At 40.1% G+C, this 25,748-nt stretch overlaps 1 protein-coding gene across 1 annotated transcript in view; it reads right to left on the reverse strand.

The window, feature by feature from the left end:
• The window catches only part of LOC309565583 (receptor-type tyrosine-protein phosphatase beta-like), a 285,362-nt gene that overhangs the window by 181,617 nt on the left and 77,997 nt on the right, over positions 1 to 25,748 (reverse strand). The window contains exons 2-7 of the mRNA XM_082270537.1: positions 21,479 to 21,497; positions 14,362 to 14,586; positions 13,939 to 14,214; positions 9,490 to 9,747; positions 1,050 to 1,325; positions 688 to 963 (exon numbers count right to left, since the gene is read on the reverse strand). Of these exons, the coding sequence (XP_082126663.1) occupies positions 688 to 963; positions 1,050 to 1,325; positions 9,490 to 9,747; positions 13,939 to 14,214; positions 14,362 to 14,586; positions 21,479 to 21,497 (1,330 nt within the window). The remainder of the gene's footprint in view (positions 1 to 687; positions 964 to 1,049; positions 1,326 to 9,489; positions 9,748 to 13,938; positions 14,215 to 14,361; positions 14,587 to 21,478; positions 21,498 to 25,748) is intronic.

A 25,748-nucleotide genomic window follows, 5' to 3' on the forward strand; every position in this document is an offset into this window, starting at 1 on the left:
TTGTAGGTGTAGCCACAAAAGGGGTTTTCTCAGTAGGGTGTACTTGGCTTTTATTTTGAAAATCTGGCAACCATAAATTACCGGTCCTGTCCCTCCTCAAGCCTGTGACTGAACAGTGAAAGGAGAAGCAGCATTGCTCTGTCGCTCTTGTTAAGCAAAGTGCTAGAAGACTGTTACTGTTCTCCTTCACCATAACAGAAGTGAGCTCTTTCTCTGATTCAAACTCCTTCATATCTGTTTTCTCCTCTAATGTAGTGGCTCTGAGCTCAGCATTTGAGAGCTTGCTCCTGCGACAGTAACAGTGAACAGTAACAGCTAAACATCTTTCTAGCAATGCCCCTAGCATCGTCCTAGGAGTTTTCTACTCAGGCTATATGAGTTACGGCTTGTTTTATCTAGAGACGTCTCTTATCTGCACAGGCAGCTTTTGGTAAAGGTGAACTAACCCTTTAAGTGTGTTGTACATATACAAACAATAGAGATGACTAAAGTACATTTTTCTCACAACCTAAATGGCCCTCTGCAGCAAATACAGGTTTTCAGGACTAAGGTTGGACAATAGCTTTATGAAAATCTTACATTTTAACACACAACTTGCCTGTTTGAACATTATATATATAACATATTACCCTTCAAAAAAACATCATGCTGTTTCTGTAATTTCATAAACAATCATTCTTTACTCACCTGTGCAGGTAGTTTGGGTCACAGGGTCAGATTCAGTGGCATTATCAGCAGCTGTTACATATACAGAGAATTTGTATGTTTCTCCTGCTGTCAGATTGCTTACTGTAGCTGATTCATTATTCACCATTATATTACTTATCAGTGTAGATGATGATGTGACAATTGTCTGCACTCTGTAGCGGTATGTGTTCTGATACTCAAGCGGTCTGCTCCAATTTATTATCACAGTATCTGACGTCACATTAATGAAATTCAGGTTTAATACCGGCCATGGCACTATAAAGTAAAGATAATAATAATAGCATTAATTGTAATAAGATATAGACATAAAAATTACAGAATTTCTTGTTTTTGATACCTACTTGTATACACAGATCCGGTCAGAGGCGTGCTCTGATACCCCCGAACTCCGACTGTCATCACAGAAATGGTGTAATTAGTTCCGGAAGTCAGGTTCTGAAGGGTGGCATTGCTTGTGTAACTTGTTTGGGACCAAATGATGGGAGAAGAAGAAGAATTCCCATAAGTTATATTGTAAGACATTACCAGATTGGTCATAGTTACTGGCTGTAGCCAATGCAATGCGATGTTGTTTGCTGCAATTGTATTGAAAGTGATGTTTTCTGGTGGAGTAGGATCTGGAAAACAGAAAAGGAGAATGAGGAAAACATTAACACAGGAAGAAAAGTGCTAAACTAAACACACACTGCACATAGCCAATAAAGACTTTTACAGGAGTATTATTCATTCTCGATGCAACTGTTGCAGCCAACTCCATGGAGCACAGGTCATAACTATCATCATGCATCATCTTTATGGACTTGCGTTCTTGTGCTCACTAATAAGGATGGGCTCGTTGTTCGACTCGAACATCAGGGGGTTTGTATGTTCGCTGAACACATTAACAAACGGGGCGCTCAGCGGAACGTTCGCCCGTTGCCGAGCACCCCATAATGCACTGTGATCTCGCAGTGCATTGATTGCTAATGATTGGCCAAAGCATGCACCTGACCTGAATGCTTTGGCCAATCACAGCACAATGTACTGGGAGAGCCATAATTGGCCAAAGTCAGGGTGCCTTTGACCAATCAATTATAGCTCAGGGGCTGAGTCCACGTCCCACACTATATAAGGCTGCTTACATGGCAGCTGTGTGTAGTGTGTTAGTGGAGATTAGGCAGGGTAGTTAGTGGTTTGTGTTTTCGGTCAGTTTAGTGCAGTCAGTGTAGTGTAGTGCTGTGCTGTGATTCTTGTGAATAACACAGTGTAGTTGTGCCACTGAAGCAGAGATGTATAGTAACGAAGTAGAACTACTTAAGTACTGTACTTAAGTACCGAAATGCGGTATCTGTACTTTCCTAGAGTAGAATTTTTTTCTCCTACTTCTACTTTTACTTCACTACATTTTTTCGATGATTTCGATACTTCTACTCAAGTATTTTTTTTTTGTGCTGCATAGTTACTCGTTACTTTTAAAAAAATTACCACTGCCAGAACAGTAGATGGCAGGTTACATAAAGCTCAAAAAAATGTGTATAATGTCATTTGTAAATCAGCGCATACGAAAATAAAGGCTGTGTATAATAAAAGCTGCTATACCAAATCTTTCCAATAAAAAGAAAATATGAAACAAACAAATAAATTGTGCTACAGCGCTTAAAGTGCATCAAGAAACTACTAACAAACACAACTTGGCTGTGCGAATAAAGTGCCTGTGCAATCGATATAATATCATTGTTGCCCCCAGTGCCCTGCCCACACTCCACACAGTATCAAAAATAAAGTGACATGAATGTGCTAAAGCCTAAATGCAGTGAAAATAATTATTCCCACAATGTAACAGTAAATTCAATTCATATAAAATATGACAATAAATCACAATAAAATAAGTTATGAAATAAGTTAGGTCAGGTGCGTGCAACAAGTTGAAGTGTGTAAACCTATCTATAACGAAAAGTCCATAAATGAATTCCAGTGTGTAAATCTAAAGTGTCACTTCACTTGTCAGATGCTTCCACCTCCTTCAGTGCTCGAGTGACCGACCAACACACTTAATGGTGGTGGCACTGGTGGATAGCGTCTGGGTGGCACTGTGGCACTGGCATTGACTGCACTGGTTCAAAAAGCCATATATATTTAATTATTTCAATTCTCAATCTCATAGGTCCTCTCCTCATAAGATATTAATAACTTAAGATTAGGTGATGAACTTCTTGTCGGCCCTGGCAGGATGACGGGGACACCGGCCACTTCTGGAGCCGAGCCGCTGTGACTCCCCAACATGTGACAAAGTGACAGCCAGGAGATCTAGTGGCTAGTAGTGCTCAACAATACCGCTTTTATATATAAAAATTAAATAAAATATACTGACTCACAATATAGTAGTAGTAGTAGGTAGCGTGTAGCAGTAGGCAGCACAAATCAATTCAATCAATCCCACAGCCTTGCTCGCGCCGCGGCCCGCGGAATCACTGTCATGATCATGAAGTTAAGACCGCACTGGAGGAGCCATGCTGCCGTCTTCCCGCTCAAGGTCTCTGCCTCTAGACGTGTTGTGTGTCACTCAGACTCCACCCCTTAGGGCACTTACTGAGAGGAGTTGTGACACGGGCGGCGGGACGCGGGAGCAGGACTCGGAGCATTTTCTTCGTTATCTCATCTTCTTCTCTCTGTGAGTGAGGTGGACCGTGGAGAGGGCCTAATCCTTGCCATGGCAAATGTGCCATTTGAGAATCAAATAATGAATATAAAATATTAATATATTATATACACACGGGTCATGGGTGGCTTTTTTGAACCAAGAAGAGTGAGACTGACGGCTATGATGATTATCCGACCATAAGTGTTGTGTTGTGGTGGTGCCTGTGCTTCCTGCGGCCTGCCTCTGCCTGTGCAGCTGTGCCTGCACTGCAGTGGCCACTGGCAGTGGCACTTGACTTGAGCAAGGCAAATGAGCACTACTAGTGTGAAGGACAGGTGGTGGAAGCATGTTCTGACAAGTTCTTATCATGAAAATAATATAGACAGCTTTTTGAACCAGTGCAGTGCCAGTGCTACTAAGGTGAGAGGCAGAGAGAGAGGCTATCCAGTCCACCACTTTACTTGAACAGATCACAGAAGAAAGGTGGAAGCATCTGACAGCAAGTGACAAGCACTTCTTAGATTGCACACTGCAATTCAGTTATGGACTTTTCTCAATCACAACTTATTTTATTGTGGTATTGTCATATATATTTTATATGAATTAAATTCACATTGTGGGAATAATTTGCACTGCATTGAGCACAGACATGTCACTTTATTTTTGATACTGTGGGCGATGATTTTGAATACAAGAAGAATATATATATATATATAATTGCAGGCACTTTATTAGCATTTTTAGTACAGCCCCTTTGTTAGTAGTTTTTGATGCATTTTTCACTTTAAGCGTTGTAGGTTTGATGAAGCTGGCCTGGCACATCATCATCAATTGAGCAAATCAAATCAAACCGCGATTAAGAAGACTGCGCATGCTCCTGTTCTGCCTTTTGATCAGCTGAAAAGATGGACAAACCAAAAATACCACCTTCCACCCCTGGCCCTTCAACTTCAAGTGATCTGCCTGGCTGTGAGAGTGAGGAAGCTCAGGAAGGAGACCACCCCTGGCTTTAAAAGGTGGATGCTTTATAAGGGGAAGGGAGGGACTTTATCTGTTTTTTGTTTAAAAAAAGTTACAGCCTAAGGAATTGTGATTGTCCTTTAGGTTAATCATTTGAATAAATCATTTGAAATAATAAAAAAACAATATGATGTTCAAACGTTTGACTTCTTTCTTTAATAACTACATAACACAGTACTTCTACTTCTACTTTTAGTACTTGAGTAGAATTTTTTTTCAAAACTACTGGTACTTTTTACTTTTAGTACTTAAGTAGCAAATTTTGTGAAAAAACTACTTGCAATACTTAAGTAAAAAAAATGTTGAATACTTTAGTACTTCTACTTAAGTAACTTTTTCTGCGAGCACTTCCACTTCTACTCAAGTCACTTTTTGATCGAGCACTTGTACTTTTACTCAAGTAGAAATTTTTAATACTTTATACAAGTCTGCACTGAAGTGTTGGTATTTACAACACGTCTGTGTCACCCCACTGATCCCCTTTCATTGATCATTTTTTTATTTATCATTATTTATTTATTTTTTATTTATTATTTTTTCTTTTGCAGCATCAGCATTTGTTGCTGCATTATTAGTACTCCCCCTTCTGTGTCACAGGTGTTCCTCTTTCTGCATCAGCAGTGTTTTTTGTTTTTGCACAGCAGCACTAATCCTATTTAGGGCATAATTGCTGCTTCCCTTCTGTGTCGCAGGTGTTCCTCTTTCTGCGTCAGCAGGGCTTCCCTTTTTTTTTTTTTCTTTTGGCGCAGCAGCACTAAGAATATTAAGGCCCCTTTCACACAGGCGGACCGTTCAGATCCACCTGTCCATTTTTTTGGCGGATCTGAACGGTCCCCCCATGCATCCCTATGGGGCATCGGATGTCAGTGGAGACATGTCCGCTGACATCCGATCCGTCAAATCTGGACGGATGGAAACCCTATTTTCCATCCGTCCAGCGGATCGGATCGGATGGGATCGGGTGAGAACGGACCGACGGTCCATTTCCATCCGATTTCCCCATAGAGATGTATGGGGAACTGACAGCTGTGTCTCCGCACACAGTGCGGAGAACAGCTGTCATCCTCCTGCTCAGCGGGGATCGGCAGATCGATCCCCCGCTGAGATAAACGGAATCCGCCGACGGAACGGACTGTGTGAAAGAGCCCTAAGGGCAAAATTGCTGTCCTCCCTTCTGCATCGCAGGTGTTCCTCTTGCTGCATCAGCAATGGTTTCCTGTTTTTTTTTTCTTTTGCTTTCTTTTTTAATTATTATTATATTTTTTCTTACTGTTGCAGCAGCACTAAAAATATTTTGGGCATAATTGCTGTACCTCCATATTGCATTGCAGGCATTCCTTGTCTGAATCAGCAGTGGTTCCCCCTTTTTTTTTTTTTTTCGTTTTTTGGCTTTCTTAATTTTTTTTACATTTAAGATGTATGTGTCAGCAAAAATCCCCCCCCCCCCCCGCAAAAAGCACTGAGCACTTATCTGCATGCTTACCACCAAAGCATAAATCGCCCCTCCTCTCAGTACAGATCTGCTCCCTTGCTGAAATCCCCCCTGTCAGCACAAATCTTCCCCCAACCCTAACCCCTAAAATGTCCCCTCCTAGTACACACCCCCCCCCCCACTTCAAATCCCCCCTCCCAGCACAAATTCCCCCCAAATACCCCCTCCTAGCATCACCACTCTTAGCATTCCCCTCACCCAAATTTCCCCTCCTAGAACATTACTTACCCTTAGCCATTCTCTCCCCCCACAATCTACTTGAGGCCCCCCCCCCACCTTACATGTTACCACAGTGCCCAGGGCAGCCGCCCCTCTTGCCCCCCCCTTGTCCCAGCCCTGAGGACCGAGTTCAGTGCTGGAGCTTATTCTGCCACCATGCCTCCAAAAAGATGGTTCTGATTCTGCCACATCTGTCTGCTCCACCCCCTCCTCTTCTTCTTCCTCTATGGCTAGCCTCTTCTGTTGAATTGTCCTGTGAACCAGCAGTGCTCCCTAAGCATTCAAGAAGCTACACAAGCAGTCAAGCTTAAATATGCCATGTGGTGCTTAATTTGGTCTGTCCAGGGGACAGGAGTCACACTGGGCCAGAGATTCTGTCAGCTCTGCAGGGGCAGGCTCAGAGGTGGTTGACGCCACAGCAGCTTGAGCCAGGAATGGTTGTATGCGACAATGGCACCAACCTTCTCTCCGCCCTCTGATACAGATACTTAACACATGTTCCATGCTTGGCACATGTCCTCAATTTGGTGGTGCAGTCTTTCATGAACAGGTAGGTCAGAAAAGTCTGTGGTCATTTCCAGAGGTCATACAGTACCAGTGCTCGACAGGGTGACATTTAACAGGAATTCAACCTGCCCACCAACTGCCTCATTTGTGACATGACCAACAGGTGGAACTCAACATTGGCTATGCTGCTTCAGCTACACAAGCTGCAGAGGGCCATCAATGAGTACCTGTGTGAGTATGGCACATGGAAAGGCTCAGGGGAGTTTGGCATCTTTTCACCATGGCAGTGGCTGCTGATAAAGGATGTATGCACTGTCCTGTCACCATTTCAGGAGGCCATAAGGATGGTGAGCTGTGACAATGCATGCATGAGTGACACTATCCCTCTTGTCTTCCTGCTGGAGCACACGCTGCATGGAATCATGGACGGGGCACTTGAGGCAGAACAGCAGGAGAACGTGGAGGACTTCCTTTCCTCTCAAGGCCCCTTTTATGCAGATACCATTCCTGCAGGGCTGGATGTAGAGGATAAAATACAGCAGTCTTGGTGTGTGGTTTTCGACATGGTTTTCCAACAATTTTTTTGGTTCAGGCACCACCAACACCCAAGGCCCAATTTTTCTGCACCTGTTTGACAGGTGCATGTAATTTCATTTTTTTTTCAAATTTTTTTAACAGCAGGGCCAATTCATGCGCCCATCAAGAGCAACTGTGAGGGTTACAGTGTTCAGGCACCACTAGGGATAGGTGAACGGCTTGAGCCAAGCATACGTTTGGCCTATACATCGTCCATTCAGGTTCTCGCCTAACACCTGAACTTTCTCGGATGTTCGCCCGCCGAGCGCAGAGTGTCAGAAAGATTTTATATTCACCACATGGACCATCTCCAGTAGTTCTATGGACCAGAAACTATTTACTCTATTACAGAATCAGACAGGCCTGCAAACAATATCCTAGTATTCAGTGCTGAGGCCCAGATGGTTACATCTGATCCTCATGATACCTACTGATTCTTTAGGATTATAATGGATATATGTGGCCACATAATGTGCATCCATAAAACAAATTAATTAAAAGTAAAGTGCAAAGCTCCTCACATGGAGATCATAAAAAGAGCGCTGTGTATACGAAATATAGTAGTACAGTGCATCCGGAAAGTGTTCACAGTGCTTCACTTTTTCCACATTATTTTCCTCAAAAATCTACTTGCAATGCCCCATAATGACAACTTGAAAGAAGTTTGTTTGAAATCTTTGCAAATTTATAAAAAAAAAAAAAAAAAAAAAAAAAAGAAAAATTCACATGTACATAAGTATTCACAGCCTTTGCCATGACACTCAAAATTGAGCTTAGGTGCATCCTGTTTCCACTGATCATCCTTGAGATGTTTCTACAACTTGATTGGAGTCCACCTGTAGTAAATTCAGATGTTTGGACATGATTTGGAAAGGCACACACCTGTCTATATAGGTTCCCACAGTTAACAGTTCATGTCAAAGCACAAACCAAGCAATGAAGTCCAATGAATTGTCTGTAGACCTCGGAGACAGGATTGTATCGAGGCACAAATCTGGGGAAGGGTACACAAAAATGTCTGCAGCATTGAAGGTCCCAATGAGCACAGTGGCCTCCATCATCTGTAAATGGAAGAAGTTTGGAACCATCAGGACTCTTCCTAGAGTGGGCCGCCCAGCCAAAGGAGAGATCTGGGCAGATGAGCCCTAAGGAGGTGACCAAGAACCCGATGGTCACTCTGACAGGGCTCCAGCGTTTCTCTGTGCTGAGAGGACAACTTTCCAGAAGAACAAACATCTCTGCAGCACTCCACCAATCAGGCCTGTATGGTAGAGTGGCCAGTAAAAGGCACATGACAGCCTGCCTAAAGTTTGCCAAAGGCGCCTGAAGGATTCTCAGACCATGAGAAACATAATTCTCTGGTCTGATGAAACAAACATTGAACTCTTTGGCCTGAATGGCAAACGTCATGTTTGAAAGGAAACCAGGCACTGCTCATCACCTGGCCAATACCATCCCTACAGTGAAGCATGGTGGTGACAGCATCATGCTGTGGGGATGTTTTTCAGCGGCAGGAACTGGGAGACTAGTCAGGATTGAGGGAAAGATGAATGCAGCAATGTACAGAGACATCCTTGATGAAAATCTGCTCCAGAGCGCTCTGGACCTCAGACTGGGGTGAAGGTTCATCTCCCAACAGGACAACAACCCTAAGCACAAAAAAACAAAGGAGTGTTTACGGGACAACTCTGTGAATGTCCTTGAGTGGCCCAGCCAGAGCCCAGACTTGAACTCGATTGAACATCTCTGAAAAGATCTGAAAATGGCTGTGCACTGATATTCCCCATCCAACCTGATGAAGCTTGAGAGGTCCTGCAAAGAAGAATGGGAGAAACTGCCCAAAAAAAAAAAGGTTTCCCAAGCTTGTAGCATCATACGCAAAAAGACTTGAGGCTGTAATTGGTGCCAAAGTTGCTTCAACAAAGTATTGAACAAATGCTGTAAATACTTATGTAAATGGAATTTTTTTCATTTTTTATTTTTAATAAATTTGCAAAGATTATGGATTATGGTTTGTAGAATTTTGAGGAAAATAATGAATTTAATCCATTTTGGAATAAGGCTTTAACATAACAAAATGTGGGAAAAGTGAAGCGCTGTGAATACTATCCAGATGCACTGTAAATGAATCAAGATATTCCAGAGATTGCATGCAAGCTTGGCAGCGTCACATGCGGTAGCTCGGCTGAGCTAAAGCACGTGACTTTGCCACGCTTGCATGCAATAAGGAGATAAGGAATAAATCCAATAGCAATTTTTTAAGTAATGTTCTGCTTTTAAAAGAAGGTGGTAACAAGTCCAAAGAAAAATCATTCATTTTATGTCACAAAAGTCTCATTATACTCACATGTGGCCTGTGATGTTGCTGTGCTGAGTGCACTGTTGCAGCTCGCACTGATTGTCTGTACAGTGACGGTATAATTCCTTCCTGGTAGTAAGTCAGTGAAAGTCACTTGTGTAGATGTATTCTTCAATGTCCTATTTACATCTCCTGTTATGGTGACATTATAATTGGACACGTTTCCTATTGGTGCCGCCCAGTTCACCACCAGAGAATTCACCGACCGGTAATTGTTCACTGTGACATCCACAGCTTGTCCGGGAACTGAAAATACAAAACTCAGAAGATTGGTTTTTTTTGCTTTGGTTTTATTAAAGGAAGGGTTGGAATCACTGTCAGGTTTTTATCACTCATATGAAGAAAGAAGATCCTGGAGGGTGAATTTGAGCGGCAATGACTCAGCAAACATTTGTACAGAAGCTCCTTGCTTGCTGAATCACTTGAAATTAGCAACTTACCTTTTAGGATCATCCTATACATATTTATTTTCAGGATTTGCTTCCCTAACAACATTCACCAAGTCCTGATAACAGGAAATACTTTCAGCCCCAAAACACGTTGATGTTAACCTAATTTTTATTTTAAAGCTATTACTGCACTTTATTAAATGCTTCTGGCAATTTTTTTTCTTTATATGAGCTCGGTCGAGACGTGTTTGTCTGCAGCCGTTACTAACTTTGGAGCTTTCTTAAAGCCTATTCTACTTTTGCAGTCAAATTTAAAAAAAACTCACTATGTACATATCTGTTATCTGCTCCTATTCACACAACACATTACCTTTTAGATGTTTCCCAGAATGAGGTATCATGGCTGACTGCAAGGCTTTTTGAACAATATCTGTCCCAAATTTGCTCTTATTAACAGATGATACAAGAATCCCAGCCTCTTCACCTTTAACCCTTTGTTAGGACAGGCAGGGGTTAATTTACTAACACTGGAGAGTGCAAAATCTGGTGCAGCTCTGCATAGAAACCAATCAGCTTCCAGTTTTTTTTTTTTGTCAAAACGTAATTGAACAAGCTGAAGTTAAAAGCTGATTGGCTACCATGCACAGCTGCACCAGATTTTGCACTCTCCAGTTTTAGCAAATCAGAAGTGTTCAAATCTAGTTACAATTGGTTGAAGATCTGCCTGCATAGTACAGACATAAATACCGTATTTTCCGGCGTATAAGACGACTGGGCGTGTTAGACGACTGGGCGTATTAGACGACCCCCCTAATTTTCATCTACCGGTAATACTTATACTTAGGTTACCTTGGAGATATTATACTCTGCGTATAAGACGACCCATTTTTGGGGGATTTTTTTGAGGTTCAAAAGTAGTCTTATACGCCAGAAAATACAGTAATTATGAAAAACACAGCTGCCCAGACCCCTTACAAACAAAGAACACTACCTAGGATTTCTTTGTGCTGGACGGTCAAGAATAAAGCATTTTAAAAAGGTAAGCTACAATTTTTTTTTTTTTTTTAAGTTATGCTATGTGAATGGGGACTTGAAAGGCCTCATTCACATGGGCACACTTAAGTGTACAACTGTGTGAGGGCCATGTTTGACTTGCATGGGATACACAGATGTTTCATGCATCTGCGTGCAGGACAGTCCCAGTTATGTCAACTGGGATATAACAACAACAACAACAACAAGAGAAAGGTGCACAACCTAGTGCATTACCACAAGTTTATTACAAATAAAAGAACAGCATACATTACACTCACAAGTGCATTTCGAGGGCGTCAGCCCTGAGGAAGAAGGTCCTCCCTCAAAACACGTCAGTCAAGCCTACATGGATGCCACCAGGTCTCCTTGCATCATTGGTGCATCCCAGCAGTCCTGGAGGCGATTGGTTCCACTTTATTGATATGCATGTATACATCATGCATTTATAAGTGTAATGTATGCTGTTCTTTTATTTGTAATAAACTTCTAGTGGTTACACAACACACTAGGTCAGTGCGTTCTTCTCTTGTTGTTGTTTTGCAGTATGTTTGGATACCCATGGTCCTGAGGGGGCAGCAAGACCTTAGGTTGTGATATCAAGGATCACACATACCACTCACCTTCTCACATACCACTTGAGAACAGGAGAATTACTGCTTTGGACTAAGTGTCAACTGGGATGCAGTGGCTGCACAGACACAGAGGCTGCTTCTACTCTGACATCCCTATGGGTGCAGTGGATGTCTCTGAACAAAGATAGTGTGAATTCAGGGATGCAAGACAACACCAATACGGATGTCAAATTTGGAGCAGTGTCTGTGTCCATGCAGCTGATTAGCTGTCACTGCTGACGCAGCCAGTGCTGTAGTTCAGGGATTTGATCCTCTTCTCTCCTTTGGGCTTCCAGGACAGATCAAAGCAATTCCAATTTGTCAAAGTGATCAGTCCTGAAAGCCCTAAGGAAAGAAAGGGATGTAGAACAGGGTTTTAAAATCCTTGGACTGCTGCACCAGCTGCGTGGGCAGTGACAGCTAATCATGCACAGAGGCAAGTGCAGCAAGGACCGAAGGGGGGGGGGGGGGGTCGAGTTAGTTCACCGTTTCTTTTTTTGTGAAAAGGTGAGCTTACACGTTAAGTTTAAACATTCACAAGCCCAGCGGTAGATAACCTGCATTAGTAAAGTGTCATTAACCACTTAAGCCCCGGAAGATTTTACCCCCTTCCTGACCAGGCCCTATTTTGCGATTCGGCACTGCGTGATTTTAACGGACAATTTCGTGGTCGTGCGACGCTGTACCTAAACAAAATTTACGTCCTTTTTTTTCCCACAAACAGAGCTTTCTTTTGGTGGTATTTGATCACCTGTGTGATTCTTACTTTTTGAGCTATAAGCAAAAAAATAGCGTAAATTTTGAAAAAATAACAATATTTTTCACAATTTTTATATGAAATTCCCCCCCCAAAAAAATGTAAAAATCAAAATTTTTTAACATTTTAGGCCAATTTGTTTTCTGCTACATATGTTTGGTAAAAAAAATCGCAATAAGCGTATTTTGTATGGTTTGCGCAAAAGTTATTGCGTTTACTAACTAAGGGAAAGATTTCTGTTGTTTTTTTTTAAACGAGTAATGGCGGCGATCTGCGATTTTTTTTTGCGGGACTGCGACATTGCGGCGGACAGATCGGACCCTTGACTGACATTTTTGACACTTTTGGGGTTACCAGTGACATTACTGCAGTAATCAGTGCTATAAATATGCACTGTTACTGTAAAAATGACACTGGCAGGGAAGGGGTTAACTTTATTGAGAAGGAGGGGTTAAGTGTGTCCCTAGGGGCGTGTTTCTAACTGTAAAAGGGCGTGGCTTTTCGTGTAACAACAGAGAAATACGATCCTGCATAGCAGAACCGTATGATCTCTGTCATTACACAGGGAAGAATGACAGGCGGCTTTGTTTACATTAGCCGTCTGCCTTTCTCCCTCTCCACCCGACGATCGCGAGTGACCGGCGGACATCGGGTCCACCGGTCACACGCGCGGAGATGTTAGGGAGCGAGCGGGGGCGGGAGCGCGCCTCCGGCGGCACGCACTCGCTCCCTAGAGCCTCACAGGCGAGCGACGTAGATCTACGTCACTTTGCCTGTGAGGGGCTGACCGCCGACGTAGATAGTCGTGCGGCGGTCGGCAAGAGGTTTATTTATAAAAGTTTTGCTGTGTCAATGCTGAGCAGTCACAAATAATCCCTGTAATGTGTCTAATATGTTTATTTCCTATGATCATGAGCTTCATCTAGTAGCCATAATGTGATATTTTCCTGATTAAGTTTTTTCAGAAAAATACCGTATTATGGCTGACAATCATAGGAAATAAACATATAAAACACATTACTGGGATTATCTACAACTCAACCCCCCAGCTACATCCCTAACCTAGTCTCAAAATACCAATCAAATCGTCCTCTCTGTTCCTCCCAAGACCTCCTGCTCTCTAGCTCCCTCATCACCTCCTCCCATACTCGCCTCTAGGACTTCTCGCCTCTCCCATCCTTTGGAATTCCCCACCCCAATCCGTCCGACTATCTCCAACTATATCCACTTTTAGGCGATCCCTGAAAACCTTTCTCTTAAGAGAAGCCTATCCTGCCCCCACCTAACAACTGTTCTTATATTCTCTTCATCAGCTCATCCCCCACAGCTATTTCCTTTTGTATCACTTGACCCTCCCACTTAGATTGTAAGCTCTAATGAGCAGGGTCCTCTGATTCCTCCTGTCTGGAATTGTATTGTAACTATACTGTCTGCCCTAACATTGTAAAGCGCTGCGCAAACTGTTGGCACTATATAAATCCTGTATAATATAATTATTCACGATGGATGTACGAATGCTGATACATTGACATGGCATTTCTAGAAACTAGACCCCCTTGTGTCTGATTGGTTGTTTTAGTATCTAACAATTATAAGCGGTGTTTCCTTTAAAAGCTATCTCTCAAAATTTTAAGAAAAAACTTACCTGTGCACTTAGTTACTGATGAAGGGTCAGATTCAGTGACATTATCAGCTGCTATTGTATATACAGTGAATGTATATGTTTCTCCCGGTATGAGATTTCCTATTGTAGCTGATTCATTGGTTACTGTTGTATTATTTATCACTGTAGATGATGATGAGCCATTTGTCTGCACTCTGTAGCTAAACATACTCTGATATTCATCTGGCTTGGTCCAGCTTACATTCATAGACGTTGAAGTCAAATCAATGGCTTGTAGTAGCTTTACATTAAATGGCTCTAGGAAGTAGAAATTGTACATTTCAGGTTAGTATTCAAGAAAAAGAAAAAACAAATGCATCATCCACCAAGGAAATGTTAAAAGCAAGTCACCCCACTCATAGACAATGTGTACCAATGCTTTGCACCCCAATCTCTGGAACTTACTAGTTGTAAAGTTGTAGCAGCAATTCTGGGTGTCTTTTCCATAGTGCATGATGTACTGTGTACCGGACACAAAGGTCATTAGAGAGGTGTTATTGTAGCTGCCATCAGAAGCCAACACCTCTGTCCCATTGATGAACGTTATATTCTGCAGGACATATCCATCCACCTGTCCCGAGACTGTTATCTGATTGGTGGAAGCTTGGACAGAGATCTGTAGACAGTTACCTAAAGTAAGTAAAAAGGAATGTGTCTATTAATACTCCGTTATAAAGTACAATGATCGGTTTTATAAATAATCTTCGGATTGGTTGTTTTATACTCCCCTGGCTATAATTAGTATTTAAAATGATAATAGAGGAAGTTATTGTTGTCTCGTCCAAAGGTCTTTTGAAATCCTACCCTTTTCCATTTCAAAAGACAGAAATCCATTGCCCAGCAGGTTCAAAAAGTTTAAAAATGCAGCTTTTTCTGAAAAACTTTATCCCCAGCTCTGTCCCATACAGCCACTTCATCATTCAACCCACTTCCTGTGAGCCCAGGCTGTCACAGACGCACCCCCTGGGGCCTGGATGCACAGTTCTGCTACAAGGAATGGTGCCTAAGCAACATTATGTTGGCACTGTTCTGTGCAGCAGTAAGGACCACAACCACCCATCACCAATGCTGGACAAGAAGAAGAAGGGGCAAGATATGACTAGCCAGTAGGCACACAGATTTAAGGTAAGTATTCTGTGTATTTTTAATGCATGGGGTAGAATGGGAGGGTGGAGGGGCAGGAAAAGCCAAAGGTATGCTTTATAGTACCCGCAAAAACACCATCCAGCGCTCAATCCCAAGACTTCCCCAAAACAAGACAATGACAGGCAATGGTTTTAGCGATGCAGCCCTACTTAGACTGGGCAGTTCTCCAAACACTGCAAAAACATACACAAGAGGGCGCAAATGCCTAGTGCATTACCATCAGAACCATTTATTAAAAACATTAGTGTTATACTTGCAAAGTAGGAATAAAATCAAGCTTGTTATATAAGTCGCTCCAGCTGGTGAGGTGGGTGACTCTATTGCCACACGGTAGAAAATCTTATGGGTTTTGGGGGACAAACCCCCTTCCTCAGATGCTTTATAATACACCTGCCATGAGAGGGGCACAGGGGAAGCCTTTGTTAGCCTGCTTGTGAAAATCTGTGGTGGCCTGTCCATTGAGGGCGCAGGGACGCCACCCCCCTATCCATGCATCCGGCCCCCTAATCTACATGCAGGGCGCCGGACGCATGGATTCCAATGTTTTTTTTTTTAAGCACGTGATTAGAGCCAGAGGCTCTAATAGGCTTCAAAAAAGGGTGGGCTCGGGGTGCAGAGCACTGCGCCTTGAGCCGACCCAGTTGTGTGACAATAGCGAATGAATATTCGCTATTGTCACACGGATTCTCCTCCTGGCCAATCAGGAAGCGGGTCCTGAGATCCATTTCCCGATTGGCCGAAAGGAGAAGCCATGCTATTGGCCAAGGAGGAGGAGGAGGCAGGAGACTGAGGGGGAAGCCGCAGCTGCTGCCTGCCCTCCACATGTCCAGGGTGAGTGAGCCGGCGACCGGGGGGGGGGGGAGGGGAAGGGGTATGGTCTGCGTGCTGGCGTGGTCGGGGGTGGGGGGATATGGTGTGGTCCGTCTAAAGCCCCCCCCCGGCCCAAGGAGCACCAGCCGCCACTGGTGAAAATGCTAATTGCCTAGCAAGCAACAGCAGTCCAATGATTCTCTAATGACAGGTTTACCTTACTGATATCATTATTTTAAGAAGTAACTGCACTTTTTAAAAGAAATTGACATTATATGTACATTACACCAACTATGCAAGCCTGGCCATCTTGTCCTTTCATTCAACTAGATCAGGGGTGTCCAACCTGTGGCTTAAGATGGCTATGAATGTGGCCCAAAACAAGATCATAAACTTATTTAAAAATATTGTTTTTTTTTTTTATTTTTTGTAAATATGTGTTTACACTTACAGAGCAAATGCAGCCAAAAATAAATAAAAAATGTGACAGTGTCTCTTAACTGGGCTTTTATAAGTTTTTAGCTTCCCAAAGAAAAATCTCCCCCTCTTCACAATCACAACTTACTCACACCATCAGTTTTCAGCAGCCTCTTTATTTGTGAGTGATTTTCAAAGATGAAGCATATAAAGGGCAAAAATAGAACTAAAATATCGGATGAGCACCTTGAGAAATTCATTGAGAATCGCTATTCTGTCCATACAGACAGATATTGATGCGCTAGTTTATCAAACTGTGTCTAATATTGGACTAGTTTTATGTTGCCCTCTTTTACTTTTATAATAAAAAACTATTGCAAAAAATTAAGTTTTATTACTCAGATAGGTACATTATCTATAGCAGTAACTTGTGATTTGCCCAACTTTTTCTGCTCATCAGCTATCCTTATTGTTAGTGTGTTTTATGTGTGGCCCAAGACCATTCCTCTTCTTCCAATGTGGCTCAGGAAGGTCAAAAGGTCTGACACCCCCGAATAAGAGCCTTTTTATTATTATTTATTATTATTGCAGGTACTTATATAGCGCTGTCAATTTACGCAGCGCTTTACATCTACATTGTACATTCACATCAGTCCCTGCCCTCAAGGAGCTTACAATCTAAGGTCCCTAATTCACATTCATACATACACAGTAGGGCCAATTTTATACAGGATCCAATTAACCTACCAGCATGTCTTTGGAGTGTGGGAGGAAACCGGAGTACCCGGAGGAAACCCACGCAGGCACAGGGAGAACATGCAAACTCCAGGCAGGTAGTGTCGTGGTTGAGATTCGAACCAGCGACCCTCTTTTTAAAGACTATTGAGTGTTTAACCACTTTACCACCAGAGGATTTTGCTGTCTAACGGCCAGGCCACTTTTTGCGATTCGGTGCTGTGCGACTTTAACTGACAATTGCGCAGTCATGCGACACTGTACACAAACGAAATTTAAGTCCTTTTTTTCTGACAAACAGAACTTTCTTTTGGTGGTATTTGATCACCTGTGCGATTTTTACTTTTTGCGCTATAAACAAAAAAAGAGCGTTTATTTTGAAAAAATAACAATATTTTTCATATTTTTTTTATATGAAATTCCCCCCCCCCCCCCCAAAAAAATGTAAAAATCAAAATTTTTTTTAATTTTTGGCCAATTTGTTTTCTGCTACCTATGTTTGGTAAAAAAAAATCACAATAAGCGTATTTTGATTGGTTTGTGCAAAAGTTATTGCGTTTACTAACAAAGGGAAAGATTTCTGTCATTTTTGGTGTTTTTTTTTTTAACGCGTAATGGCGGCGATCTGCGATTTTTTTTGCGGGACTGCGACATTGCGGCGGACAGATCGGACCCTTGACTGACATTTTTGACACTTTTGGGGGTACCAGTGACATTACTGCAGTAATCAGTGCTATATATATGCACTGTTACTGTAAAAATGACACTGGCAGGGAAGGGGTTAATTTTATTGGAGAGGGAGGGGTTAATGTATGCCTGGTGCTTACTGACGTGTGGGGGGGAGGTGACTGAGTGACACAAGGACAGATCCAGGGTTCAGCTATGCTGAACCCTGCAATCTGACCCTGCCTGTCACTCGATCCCCGACGATCGGGTAAGAGCAGCGGTGATCGCCGCTGCTCCTCCCCTGGCCCGACTCCCGCTGTGACTGAAAACAGTGGAAGCGAGCCTCCGGCGGCGCGCGCGCCGCGCCCACAAAGGGCGGAGTCCAGCGACGTAGGTCTACGTCGCTGGACGGGAACGAGCCACTTTGCTGCAGTAGCAGCAAAGTGAGCGGAGGTAAAGTGGTTAACAACTTCCCGCCCAGCCTATAGCAAAATGATGGCCGAGAGGGACTTTCGGCAATCCAGGTGGACGTCATAGGATGTCCTCCCGGGCCGCACTGTGATGCAGTCTGTCACAGGCTGTTCTCCCGGACACAGCCGATGACTGATCAGTGTGATCACTGTGACCAATCACAGCAGATCACATGACAATTGTAAACAATGGATGTCTTCCATTCAATGCCATCTATTGTAAACAATTGTGTTGCTAGCTGTGATTGGTCACAGTGATCATATGGTACAGACAGGGCAAATCACAGCCCATGTGTACAATGTGATTAGCTGTGGCAATTTACAGCTAATCACAACAAAACATTCCGAATAAAATTCACTGGTAAAAACAAACATGTACAAGAAAAAAAAAAAAATCCTGACCACTTTCCCAGAGTAGTACTGTATTGCTCTGGTCAGAATAAAAAAAAAATGTAATAAAAAAGAAAAAAAAAAAAACAATTGAAAAAAATTAATTATTTTTTTTTTTTTTTTTACTTACTGCCACCAGTCAGTGTCCCTGATCGCCGCCACACTCATTAAAGGTTAATGCTGTACTGCACTGGTGACAGTGACTGACTGTATTGACGGGGGAAATCTAGGGATTTTCTTTCTGTTGCAGGAAAGAAAACTGCCGAACCTATGGGCTGTCTAACAGTTTTACTTGGCTTGTGATAAAACGCAATACCCAATTTCTATCACTAGATGTCACAAGACCACACTTAAAAAAAAACTGTGACAGCAAGAAAACAAACCAAAGAAAATAATATTTACCATCACAAGTGGCTAAATAAGATTATTATAATTAATAATAATAATAATCCCTACCATCACAAGTTGCTTTCTAATAATAATTGTAATCCTTTCTATCACAAATTACTATATAATATTAATAACAATAATAATACTTACCATCACAAGCTGCTGTATAACAAAAATAATAATAATAATAATAACAATAATATTAGTCCTTACCATATCAAGTTGCTATAAGTGCCGGTTCACATATCTGAGATGTCAGACATCGCAAATGATTCGGAGCACACTGCTCTGAAAATCACATGCGATGTCTGTGCGATGCAGATTTTATGGCTGAATTCGCATTGCATTCGGACACAACTCGCACAGGACCCTTTTTTGGGTCTGCACCAGAATCGGATAGCATGGGTGTTCACACCTATGCAATTCAATTCATGTAGGTAGATAGAATGATTTTTTTCCTTCTTATATTGGTCTAATTTTCTTTTGATGCCGAAGTTATTGTTTACATTGGTACCTCCATCTATTTTTAGATACAACGCTGCCTCTGCTCCTGAGGAAGTGGTCTTGCACCATGAAACGCGTAGAGATTTTTAAGACGCAGCTGTTCTTCTTTTTACATCGTCTTATATTTCATTATTATTAATTTTTATTCTTTGTCATCATGAATTACTGTATTATATATATTATGAATATGTATGGCTGTACTTTGTGTACATATATGAAATGTCCTTATCCATGTACATATACGAATTACTATATTTATGCATGTGTATGTAATTGTTACCACTTATGCTAATATTCAATAAATATTTCACAATAAAAATTGTATTTTTAATTATATTTCTTTTCTCGTCAACTGCCTCACACAAAGTCCCAATATTCCCTCTTGTGCTTTATAGGAATTTAATTATTTTATACATCCATTCAATTAGTTGCTGCCACTACTATGGCAATTATGTAATTAATTACCCTTTTTTTACATACAGTATATATCCAGTTGCTACTATCATGGCAACTTTGCATGAATATGTTCATTTTCCTCTATACTATTTTTTGCATTCCTATTTTATCCCCCCCCCCCCCCCTTTATATTTTATTTTATAGTTTTATTGTCTTCCCTTAGCCATTTCTTTCGCAATCCAATTCATGTCCAAACTGACAGTTCACACTGCGATATCGAACTGATCTGGGGGTGTCGTTAACTCTGTACTGACACCCCCAGTGATTCGCATATGGCAGTGTGAACTGCCTGCACATCGGGTGCGATGTTGGAACCCGCAGTGGATTCGCAGGGTTCCCGCATCGCATATATGTGTGAACCGGGACTAAATGAATAACAATCCTTTCCATCACAAGTTGCTATATAATAATATTATTATTATCATTATTATTATTATTATTATTATTAATAATAATAATAACAATCCTTTCCATCACAAGTTGCTATATAATATTATTATTATTAATAATAATAATAATAATAATAATAATAATAACAATCCTTTCAATCACAAGATGCTATATAATAATAATAATATTAATAATAATAATAATAATATAAATAATAACAATCCTTTCCATCACAAGTTGCTATATAATATTATTATTATTATTATTATTATTATTATTATTATTAATAATAATAATAATAATAATAATAATAATTGAGGTTCCCGCATCGCATATATGTGTGAACCGGGACTAAATGAATAACAATCCTTTCCATCACAAGTTGCTATATAATAATATTATTATTATTATTATTATTATTATTATTATTATTATTAATAATAATAATAATAACAATCCTTTCCATCACAAGTTGCTATATAATATTATTATTATTAATAATAATAATAATAATAACAATCCTTTCAATCACAAGATGCTATTTAATATTATTATTATTATTATTATTATTAATAATAATAATAATAATAATAATAATTATTGAGGTTCCCGCATCGCATATATGTGTGAACCGGGACTAAATGAATAACAATCCTTTCCATCACAAGTTGCTATATAATAATATTATTATTATTATTATTATTATTAATAATAATAATAATAATAACAATCCTCTCCATCACAAGTTGCTATATAATATTATTATTATTAATAATAATAATAATAATAATAATAACAATCCTTTCAATCACAAGATGCTATATAATAATAATAATATTAATAATAATAATATAAATAATAATAATAACAATCCTTTCCATCACAAGTTGCTATATAATATTATTATTATTATTAATAATAATAACAACAATCCTTTCAATCACAAGTTGCTATATAATAATAATAATAATATTATAAATAATAATAATAAAAATAATTCTTTCTATCACAAGTTGCTATATAATAATATGATTAATAATAATAATAATAAAAAAAAGAAGAAGAATTTTTTCCATCACAAGTTGTTATATAATAATAATAATAATAATAACAATAATAATATAAATAATAATAATAAATATTCTTACCATCACAAGCTGCTTCAACCTGAAATGAAAGAAGAAGAAAAAAAACACAATTAGCAAAGCTCTTTAATCTTATTGATTCATATATATTGAAATTCAACCTCACAGTTACATTCCAGTCAGGATTTGACAGTAAAAACAGAATTCAGGAAGCAGTCAGTCTATTTTAGCAAGTCAGCACTTCATTTTTAAATAAAGATTGCTATTCCCAGAGCTGTCATTTTTAACCTCCGCTTTAGTGCATGGCGACTCACAGTACCTGAGCAGCTATCTGCATCTTAGGTATCATGAGACTTTACTGGCTGCATACTTGCTGGAGGTAAGAGACTTACAGGTTCACCTTATTAAAGTAGTCTTTGTATCTACATTTCATGATCTGCCTTATTTGGTGTGGCCCCCCTCCTGGTTGCTAAAACTTTGCAAGGAACTCCAAAAAAAAAAAAAAAAAAACAGAAAAAAAAAACTATAATATACCAAACCTCAGTCATACTGCTGCTTTAAACTTAAAAAAATGTGAGGCTTTCTATGGGGGTGCTCAGAAGGGAGGAGCAGCCAGGAATGCTGGCAGGGGACCCCTGAAGAGAAGGAACACATTGAACCCAGGAGGTAAGTATACAATGTTATTAAAATAAAATAAAAAAAAAAAAAGCCTTTTAATCACGGTAAATTAGAGAGGCTAATGAGGGTACATTTTTCAGGAAAAAGAAAATAACCCGGATAATTTTATTTTATTTATAGGATGTTATTGTGGGGTCTATTTTTGAAAGTTTTGTTTATTTAGTGGTTTTTATATTTGTGACTTTTTGTTACTTTTTTGTGTATTTTATTATAATTTGTGTATTGTTACTGTAAAATATCTTTTATTTTTCTTTCTTTTTTGTTGCTGTCTGTTTTTATAAATGAATGGAGCTAATGAGAGTTTTTAGAGTGTTTTTGTGGGCTGTATTATTAGTTCTTTTGTATCTGTGCCTTTTTTTTACTTTTTTTGTGTACTACATTGTCATTTGTGTATCAGTGTTAATTTCGTCGACTAAAACCGACTAAAACGTTTTTGTCGACTAACACAATTCAGATGACTAAAATACGACTAAAACTAAAATGGCATTTTAGTCTTAAGACTAAAATAAGACTAAAACTAAAATGGCATTTTAGTCAAAAGACTATAACTAAAACTAAATCGAAATTTGCTGCCAAAAATTAACACTGGTGCATGCTCAAAGCATAAATAATAACATATTAGATTTTTCACTCCAGGACCAGCAGTAGTATATAATGAGTTTGGAAATTGTAGAGAAATGCTTAAATAATGCATTACAAATTACAATTGAACTACACCCATTCCATTATAGATGACTAAAATTAGTTTTAGTCGACTAAAATGTAGGGCGTTTTAGTCGACTAAAATATACTGGAGTTTTAGTCGACTAAATACGACTAAAACTAAAAAACTTGCAGAAGACTAAAATAGGACTAAAACTAAAATGCCATTTTAGTCCTAAGACTAAGACTAAAACTAAATTGAAATTTGCTGCCAAAATTAACACTGTTGTGTATTTTCTCTGTAAATTATGTTTTTTTTTTATGTTTATCTTGCTGTGTGTTTTTTTTTTTTTTTTTGTTCTTTCTGTGGAAAAATGCATAATTTAATTAGGCTAATGTGGGTCATTTTTTTATAGTACAAAACTAGGATAATTGTATCTTATTTTAGAGGGTGTGTTTTTGTGGGGTGTATCTTGGGGAGTTTAGTTATGCAATTTTTAGGTTTGTGGGTTTTTTTTTTTATGTTTTGTGTATTTGATTGTCATTTGTGTATTGTGACTGAAAATTATTTAACTTTTTAAATCAAATTTTTATTTTTTAAATAACGCCAATGAGGGTCTCCTTTTAGGGTTCAAGAAAAGGACTGGGAGTATTTTATTTAGAGGGTGTGTTTCGTGGGATGCATTTTGGGTAGTTTAGCTTAGTGATTTTTGTATTTCTGCCTTTTGTACTTTTTGTATATTACATTGCCATTTGTATATTGTCACTGCAAATTATTGAGTTTTTTTCCCTGTGTGTTTTTTCTTTCTTTCTGTGAAAATAAAAATTTTAAAACAACTTGTTTTGTGTATTTCGGCATTTGTGTATTGTGACTGTAAATTATTCACCTTTTTTCACAGTTCTTTTGTTTTTCTTCTGTGAAAAAATACATAAATTCATAAGGCTAACAAGGGTCTGTTTTTATAGTCCAAGAACAGGACTAGGACTAACTTTTTTTTTTTTTTTTATTTGGAGGGAGTGTTTTTGTGGGGTTTATTTTGGGTTAATTAGTCTATTTAGTGATTTTTGTGTTTGTGTCTTTTATGCTTTTTGTGTTTTTCATTACATTTGTATATTGTCACTGTAAATTATAAACAAATTTTCCCTGTCTGTTTTATTTCTTCCTGTGGAAAAAATAAATAAATAATAAGACAAATGAGGGCCCATTTTTTTTTTTTTTTGTTTAAAAAAAAAAATAAAATAATAATAATAAGTTTTTTTTTTTTTTTTTTAAACAAAAATAATTCAAAAGAGCTTCTGGGACTCCCAGAAACTCTTTATAGCAGCCTAACATACGAAGGGTCTTCAAGAAGTTTCTGCAAATGTATTTTTATATTTAATAGAATTTTAAAAAGTGCATAAACTTTTTAAAGAACCCTCGTACGAAGGTGTCACTGGTGCTATGCCGCTTGTTTAGGTAACACATGTGGTATCATAGCAGGGGAGAACTGGGCTGGGGGGCAGGGGGGCAATTGCCCCCTGGGCTGCTCTGATGCCCCATAAAAAGGCTGCACCGCTTCTGCCTAAGACATGCCTAAAGGTTTCCCAGTGTCACTGGTGCTATGCCGCATGTTTAGGTAACACATGTGGTATCATAGCAGGGGAGGACTGGGCTGGGGGGCAGGGGGGGCAATTGCCCCCTGGGCTGCTCTGATGCCCCATAAAAAGGCTGCACTGCTTCTGCCTAAGACATGCCTAAAGGTTTCCCGGTGAAGAGAAGTAAAAATTCCCTGCCGCTGACCTACTGAGTGTGGGTTGAAGACAAAGACAGAGCACAGGCTAACCTCCATCCCCCCCCCCCCCCCCGATCAGCATGGATGGTGTAAACTGTGTTTGAGCAGAGGCTAGTTCCATGCACCACTGGAGACTCTCCTCCCCCAGACAGCCCCAACTGAGCTGTCCCAGCTCCCCCAGCTGCCCCCTGCTGGCCAGGTCAGGAACCCGGATATGAATGGTGAGTATAGAGTACCTGGGGTGGAGCTTCAGTCTAGAATGGGGGTCAGTAGGAGGCCGGGAAGAGAGAGAGTGGGAGTGGGGCCGAGTTGCTGCACCATGGGCCTCTGGTTTGTACTTGCCCCTTGGGCTGAAAGTTGCCAGTCAGCCCCTGTATCATAGAAACATAGAAAAGTGACGGCAGAAAAAAAGTAGTTCACCGAGTCTGCCCATTTTTTTTTTTTTTTGCTTCTTTTCGTTAACTTTTTTGTCTGAGTATAGATTTACGTTTGTCCCAAGCATGTTTGAAGCCATATTGTGTGCGATCCAGCAACGCTAAGGTATTAAGCCGGCCTAACACATCAAAGGGTACAAATATGAGAAAACTATTGGTGGGGTGTACATGCCCTTTAAGACCGCATTCACATTGATCCAACTTGTCAGGCGACTTGTCAGCCTGACAAGTCGCGGTCCGTCACGCTCCCATTGTGCGGTACAGGAGCCGTTCTAATAGGAGTGACACAAGTCGCTCCAACTTAGAAAAAGGGTCCTGTACTATTTCGGGGCGACCTGGAGGCGACTTCATTTTATGAAGTCCGTGCAAGTCGTGCCGAAGTCGTGCTGCACGCAACTTCACAGGTCGCCCCCAAAGTCGGAGCGACGTAATGTGAACGGAGCCTTAATGGCATTAGTTTAAATAAGACTTTGGAGCTGACTGCGATATGCAGCATAAATGCAGATTTAGGAAAAGATAACGGTCATGTGTCATTCAGGGACAATTCTTAGGACTATTTATTTTCCTGTTCTCTCACTTCCCTTCTTTATTTCACATCCTGACCAGTCTCCACTTTCCCTTCCAATCTTTTTTCTGCATCTTGAGTAAATTTTCTTCATCTCAGGATATGCCACTACATGGAGGTGATGTAACGGCCACCAAACCTTTTCCTACAGCTGAAACATTTTGTTCTCCAGTCATTTTTTTTGAGTGTCGGCCAAACAGCTAAACTCCAGTTGAAATACAGATATGAGTTCAGTCTCAGGT

The sequence above is a fragment of the Pelophylax lessonae genome, assembly GCF_965119305.1.
Source record: "Pelophylax lessonae genome assembly, chromosome: 10".
In the NCBI taxonomy this organism is placed as follows: Eukaryota; Metazoa; Chordata; class Amphibia; order Anura; family Ranidae; genus Pelophylax; species Pelophylax lessonae.